This window comes from Pangasianodon hypophthalmus, chromosome 19, assembly GCF_027358585.1.
Source record: "Pangasianodon hypophthalmus isolate fPanHyp1 chromosome 19, fPanHyp1.pri, whole genome shotgun sequence".
Classification (NCBI taxonomy): domain Eukaryota; kingdom Metazoa; phylum Chordata; class Actinopteri; order Siluriformes; family Pangasiidae; genus Pangasianodon; species Pangasianodon hypophthalmus.
This window is the reverse complement of record NC_069728.1, coordinates 17,478,185-17,485,712: the sequence shown is the minus strand read 5'-3', so window position 1 is coordinate 17,485,712 and position 7,528 is coordinate 17,478,185. Positions and strand designations below refer to the sequence as shown.

The following is a 7,528-nucleotide window of genomic DNA, read 5'->3' as shown; positions in this document are numbered from 1 at the left end:
CCCTAATAAACAAGCCAGAGGCGACAGTGGTGAGGAAAAACTCCCTGAGACGATACGAGGAAGAAACCTTGAGAGGAACCAGACTCAAAAGGAAACCCATCCTCATCTGAATGACACCAGATAGTGCGATTATAAATGATTTCTCTTCTATAACTGTGTACTACATGGACAAATAGTGCAGTTGGGTAACCAGTAAATTCGTTAGAGTTTTCACATGAAGTCTATTTTGTTGAACTTATTCACTGTTCACTGATGGAGACTTGAGTGCAAAACTGTTCGTGGAAATTGCAGTCCTAAAGCTATCATAGCAATTGCCGTCCAAAGCCATCTTCATGGTTTTTAAGTGGTACCATCCACAGTAATCTCATGTGTCTTTAGTCTGTCCATGTGGGCCATCCTCAACAGCAGTGAGTGGTTTCCAAGTGATGAGAGCTCCAACCAGAAGTAGGGCATCAGGCTGGATCAGACAGGTGTGGAGAGCAGAAGGGGTCAGGATCACTGGTATCTTCGGAATAGCATGTGTAGCTCAACAGAGAAAGAGATAGAGAGAGGGAGAGAGAGAAGGAGAAACACAGATTATTAGGTATGCATATTGTTATGTAATGTTAAGGACATTGTACATTGTGTGCAGAGTGCAAGCAGGGACTCCGGGAAGACTAGCTATGACATCATAACTAAAAGGGAGAGCCAGAAGCTAACACAGACATGCGGGCGCCCTGGGACATAAAGCAGCCAGCCATTCTACCGTCAACAAATCTGAGTGAACGTGTGAGAGTGGGGCGGGCGACAGCATCCAAACCTCCCAGATCACCACAACACTCTTTGCCAGTGAACCCTCTCGATCTGCTCCTTTACCTAAGAAAACTATAATCACAAAAGACTTGACTAAACAAATATGTTGTCAGCCTAGACTTATACACTGAGACTGTTTCTGAGTGTTTAAGTCATACATATTAGAAACAACATATTAGAAAAAGTGCATTAATATAAAACACTATTGTCAGTGCTGCTGTTATAGAAAAGTATTCAACAACTTCTGACCAATCAGAATTGAGCATTCAGCAGTGTTAATCTCAGTTAATAATTTAACTGGCTAGCATGTAGCTGTTAGGTGTTTTATACAGTTAGTTTGAAAGCTCAGTGACTGAAAACTTAAAAAAAAAAAAAATTTACTCTGAATTAAATTAAAGGTTATGTGGTAGTCAGGGGCACAGTGGCCTAGAGGTTATTAGCATGTTTGCCTCGCACCTCCAGGGTTGGGGGTTTGATTCCCGCCTCTGCTCTGTGTGAATGTGGAGTTTGTGTGTTCTCTCTGTGCTTTGAGGGTTTCCTCTAGGTACTCCAGTTTCCTTCCCCAGTCTAAAACCATGCATTGTAGGCTGATTGGCATTTCCAAATTGTGATTGTGCCCTGTGATGGGTTGGCACCCTGTCTAGGGTGTCCCCTGTCTTGTGCCCCAAGTCCCCTGGGATAGACTCCTAGGATGGATGGTTATGTGGTAAGTTGTTTTAGATGTTTGTGTTGTATGATTGAAAGATGGTTATGTGGTAGGTTTTTTTAGAAGTTCATGTTGTATGATGGATGGTTATGTGGTAAGTTGTTTTAAATGTTTGCGTTGTATGAAGGATGGATGGTTATGTGGTAGGTTTTTTTAGATATTCGTGTTGTATGATGGATGGATGGATGGTTATGCGGTAGGTTGTTTTAGATGTTTGTGTTGTACAATGGATGGATGGTTATGTGGTAGGTTGTTTTAGCTGTTCATGTTTTAAAATGGATGGATGGTTATGTGGTAGGTTGTTTTAGCTGTTCATGTTGTACGATGGATGGATGGATGGTTATGTGGTAGGTTGTTTTAGATGTTCATCTTGTACGATGGATGGATGGTTATGTTGTAGGTTGTTTTAGCTGTTCATGTTGTACGATGGATGGATGGATGGATGGTTATGTGGTAAGTTGTTTTAGATGTTCATGTTGTACCATGGATTGATGGTTATATGGTAGGTTGTTTTGGATGTTTGTGTTGTATGATGGATGGATGGTTATGTGGTAGGTTTTTTAGATGTTCGTGTTGTATGATGGATGGATGGATGGTTATATGGTAGGTTGTTTTAGATGTTTATGTTGTACAATGGATGGATGATTATGTGGTAGGTTGTTTTAGATGTTTGTGTTGTATGATATTTCCCATTTCGTGTGCCTCCTGGTCGCTAGGTGGCGCTAATAAGACGAACAGCTCTACCCCAGAAACACAAACGAAGAAAACGGCGCCATTGTTGTTATTTATTGTTGTTGTTTGTTGTTGTCAGCTGAGATACAGACACATGGAGGAGCAGACAAAGGTGTTGGACAGACAAACTATCCTGAATGAAGCTAATGATGAGTTTAACCGCAAACATTTAAAACGCGCAGAGGATTTGTACACAGAGTTCATCAACATCTGCATGGCATCTGGGTGATTCATGCTGGATAACTTTATAAACTTTAGAAATAAGTGTGTTAGGAGAATGGAACTAGCTACAGACGCTAACCTGTGTGTGTGTGTGTGTGTGTGTGTGTGTGTGTGTGTGTGTTTGTGTTTTAATGAAATCTGCCCTGTTTCTGTTGCCATTACAGAGAATGCGACAGTAATGACCTCGCCATAGCCTACAATAACCGCGGCCAGGTGAAGTACTTCCGGGTTGATTTTTATGAAGCCATGGATGATTACAGCGCAGCAGTTAAAGCCAACAGGCAGTTTGAAGTGCCTTATTACAACCGAGGATTAATAAGGTATAGACTGGGTAGGTGTACAGCCTTTTTATTATTATTATTATTATTATCCATGCATTATCATGATATCTCTGGCTTTTATATTCTCTTGACCTCACTGTCTGTGCCACTTCCTGGTAAACCCTTAAACTGGAGTCCTCCACTTTTTATTTATTGAGGTTGTTAGTGTTTATCGTGTATATCAGATATCAGATATTCTGTGTACATTTCATCGTCACTAAACTCCTACGATGATAATAAAGTGTCTTATCTTATCTTATTTCTATTTTTAAATACCAACGTACACAGACACTTGTTGACACTTGAGACTCTCTTCAGGGGAAAGTAGATAGTGCATGCGCATAAATTCTCTAGAAGTCACCAGATGACCTCACAGACTAATTTGCATATTCAGTGATTCGTCCTGAATTCGTTATTTGGATATCATGTAGGAAGAACGACGTTTTTCTGAAGACACGTAGACTAGAATAAAGTCATTGAAGAATAAAAGCAATGTATATTATGGGCTCCTGAGCGGAGCAACAAAAAAGCATTGGCTGTATTGTTGGGAGATCGCGAGTTCGAATCACGACATTGAAACAGCTGTCTGTGGCCGGAGTCAAGACAGAGACAGATGAAACATGCGATCGCTGGGGGCAAGGGATGTCAGTGACAGCGACACTTAGCCAATCATGGCCGTCATGTATGAGAAAGAGGGTAGATAGTCTTCCTCTGACCCTAACCCAGTTTGAAAAGATGCAGTAGCTGTCCACTGATTCGGGAGAGCTGGCTGGTGGGTTTGAATTTAACCAACTTGGGGAGAAAAATGGAGGGGGGAGAAAGGGTAATGAAAGATAATATTATGTAAGGAGTAACACGACGGGTCTTGCGATTATAGGCAAATGATTCATGGCAGGGTGGTGTGATGTGGCCTGACACAAAATGGTGGAACAGTCGTTCCTTCAAAGCCTCTCTTTTTCTCTCGCTTGAAGTTAATTAAGACAAAAAAAAACCTAGCTTGTCATGTTATTGCGAAACTAGAAAGCACAAAATCGTCTGTCCTGAATACACTAGAGACCCCTTCCATAAATGTTACATAAACATCTCGTGACAGAAAGCTTCCCCGTATAAATGATTGCATCTGTTTTTTCTATTATTAGCCTTAGGTTATGTGGAGTGTCTACCATATGAGTCTCAATGTGTGAGCTGTTACTATAGAAACAATAACTTTTTAGAACAAGCATATTGATATAATCCTGTCATTTACATTACAGCCGAGACTACTGTCAGAGCCGTGCTGAGAGAGAGCGAGAGAGAGAGAGATGAATATGCAATAGGATTATGCAGTGTGTATGTGCAATATGATTAACATGCAGAAAAGAGTGTATTGACTGTACCATATGATTTATAAATATGTAGACTGATAGGAGTTGTATCAGTATGAGACAGTGTCACGATTCTGGTCACATGTCAGTGAGTGTTGTGCCAAGAGCAGTCTTGTGAAATCTGTTCTCAAAGTATTTCATCTGTGTGTGTCTCTGTGTGTGTCTCTGTGTGTGTCTCTGTGTGTGTCTCTGTGTGTGTGTCTGTGTGGGATGAGCTGTGACTCTGTGCAAGGAAAGAAGCTTTCCCTGAGCCTGATGGTGTTGGCTATACAGGGCCTATGTGTCTCTACATGCTCACCACGGAGCCATTTGGGATACAGCCAGTCCTTTTTTTGGCTACTTTTTTTTTAAATAAAACATTGAGTGGCTTTGTAGTCAGGTGTCTCCTCAGCGAGTACAGGTGTGTAATGAAATAGTGCTGAAAAGGTCATGAGAAAGTGTGTTTAATAGTGTAACAGCATTAAGCGACTTCAGAAATGTGTTTAGAGACGGTTTTTGGAACGAGACGTAAAGACGTTTGTATTCTGACCCTACAGTCAGTTTGTATCTCATATCTGAAACAACAAGAATACTATCTTAAAATCATATATTGTGAATCACTAGAAAGCTATTATTTATGTATTATTTAGAAGTATAGCATAGCACAGAATAGTAGTTATGGCAGTAATTCAAACAATAGGTTTATATGATATAGTTTCTATAGTAGCGACTCATTCACAGGGACTTATATGGTGGATAATCTGCATAATCTAAGACTAATAATAAACAGATAAACAAGCGTGTTGTTATTTCACAAGAAAACTGTGTGTAATTGTTGACTGTTTTCTGCTGAATATGTTTATTTATCATTTATGGAATGAGTCTCCAGTGTCAGCACTTTTTAACAGTCAGTAAGTTTTCCACCATGGGAAAGTCTTTATTTCCTTGGACTTTCCAGATTTTTGGTAACATGACAAGCTGAGGGTTTTTTTTTTTGTCTCTTTACATTTAATGCAAATTTTATTCCATAGGTTAACTTCAAGAAAGAGGAAAAAGAGAGGCTGGTGATGAAACGACAGAATCAGAAACTAACTTTTTTTTGTGGATGTTCCACAACATTAAATGTGACTATAAATGGATAAAAGCATGTGTTCTTTAAAAAAAATAAAATAAAATAAAATAAAAATTAAATCTTTGATGATGGTATGAGAGGAATAAAACGCTTCAGGATGCGCTGTTATTAGAAAATAATCAACTTCGGGATGACAACAGTAAGTCAGCTTCACATCAGGCTGCATTGCACTACCCCGTCATGGATTAGTTTCCTATAACAGCATGCCCTGTTGTGTTTTATTCCTTACGTAACACATGTTTTTCTTTCCCGCAGGTTTCTTCCAAGATGCTGAGAATGATTTTAAGAAAGCTTTGGAAATAAATTCCAACTTTGAAGACGCCAGACTAAGTTTGCATCAGGCAATTCTCGACTCTGAAGAAAAAAGAAGGAGAGGCTATTGATGATGGATTTTCACCGCCGTGTTTATGACTGAAAGAACTTAATTCCTAACTGATTTTTAAGTGTGTGTTGTGAACGGCTTGGATTTGCTTCAAAGCAGAAGTTTTTTCTTAAAAAAAATTACTTTTTGTAATTTAATCTCGTTGTAAATTTGTAAATTATTTAGGGTTACTAAATAATTATTAATGCAATGTCTGTTTTGAACAGGTCTCATTTCCTCAAATAAAATGTCTGTAGTGAAATTTATTGTAAATTATTATAAAATAATCTACTTTGTCATCTCATAGCTTCCCTGTGTTTCTTTGGCTGCTGTTTTTTTTTATGTTTAAACAGACCAGTCTCATGGATACAGATTCCCTGAATTTGCACTTTGCTGGCAGATTTGCTCAGAATAATTTCATTAACCATGAACAACTCCATCAACACGTTTTTTCCCCTCAAAAACTCAATGCTGATCATCAGGACACATCAGAACGTTGACATCAGACGACTGACCAACAGGAAAGCGACTCGCTGGCTTCTCTGGTGTTTAATCCCCTGCAGAGAAAATTCATGCTGTATTTCTACAGTATAGATTAGTCCATAATTATTGGCACACTTTGTGAAAATATACTTAAAATCTAAATAAAAAACATGCAGTAACTGATATTTTAGCCTGAACCTATGAGGACACTACAGTTTCAACTCCATATGCAGTAGAGGTTTTTTTTTTGTGCAAAACACTGGTTTTAAAATGATTGACTCACCCTCCCTTACTATCTGCCTTCCTCGATATGAGTAACAACACTGACTCCCTCTGTAAAGTCTAACAAGGTTACAGACACTTCTAGAGCATCGTAGACCCTTCCATATATTTCAAGTTCCTTTAGTTAATTTAATTTTTAGTATTGTGCATGTGGACGTCCACTATAATTCACACCACCGGTTTTCAATAGTTTCAAATATACAGACTGAGATCTGTACAAGACAATTATTTTGTATCCTACAACCAGCTGGCTGTGTGTTATGACTTGCATCTACAGCAAGTCATAACCCTCTGGTAGAAAGCAGATCATCTTTAGCCTAAAATATCCTGGTACACTCAATTTGTTTGGGTATAAAAATCACTGTGTGTCATTAGGGCTGTTTCTGAACTTTAGAGACCCTAAGTGACAGCCTACGTGCTCTTTTTTTTGTTATCCTGCATTCTTCCGGGGTCCCCTGGTGGCTCAGAGGGTTAGATTCAGGCTTAAAGCTTGAAACAGCCCCCAAAAGGTGTCAATACTTATACCTATTAAAAAAAAGTCAATACGTTGTATGTCCTTCTTTCTTGTTGTACCTTTCTTTAATTGCAAAATATGAATATAAAAAGAACATGAAGCCTCACAGCTCCATGGTCCACAGTTTGATCCTGAGCTCGGGATCCTGCCTGTGTGGAGTTTCACATCTTCTCCTCGTGTCCATGTGGGTTTCCTCAGGGTTCTCCGATTTCTTCCCAGTGTCCAAAAACATGCCATTAGATGAACTGGCTATGCTAAATTGGCCCTAGGTGAATGTGAATGTGTGTGCATGGTGGTCTGTGATGGACTGCTGTCCCATCCAGGGTGCGTTCCTGCCGCACATACAGTATTCCCAGGATAAGATCCCGATACACTGCAACTCTGACCATGATAAAGCATTACGGAAGATGAATGAATAATTGTAGCCAGGTAAACCAGTTAGATCACACAAGTAAAGTAATCTCAGATTAATCAGATACAATTAAAAGATTTCATTACTGATTACTGCTTTATTTTTGTAAAATATACACTGTATATAATAAAGGTGTCTCTGTATTTAAAAGGAGAGCAGAATAATTATTATTTGCATTAAAGAAAGACTCTAACTTTGTCACATCTTGGTCTGAAATGACTAGATTTTT

At 39.0% G+C, this 7,528-nt stretch overlaps 1 protein-coding gene across 1 annotated transcript; it reads left to right on the top strand.

Moving 5' to 3' along the window:
* Positions 1-2,241: 2,241 nt before the first annotated feature.
* ttc32 (tetratricopeptide repeat domain 32) lies at positions 2,242-5,912 on the top strand. Its single transcript, XM_026923331.3, has 3 exons — positions 2,242-2,455; positions 2,617-2,783; positions 5,503-5,912. Exons 1-3 carry the CDS (start codon positions 2,325-2,327, stop codon positions 5,628-5,630), a joined length of 426 nt encoding a protein of 141 aa, XP_026779132.3. The 5' UTR covers positions 2,242-2,324; the 3' UTR covers positions 5,631-5,912.
* The last annotated feature ends 1,616 nt before the right edge of the window (positions 5,913-7,528 follow it).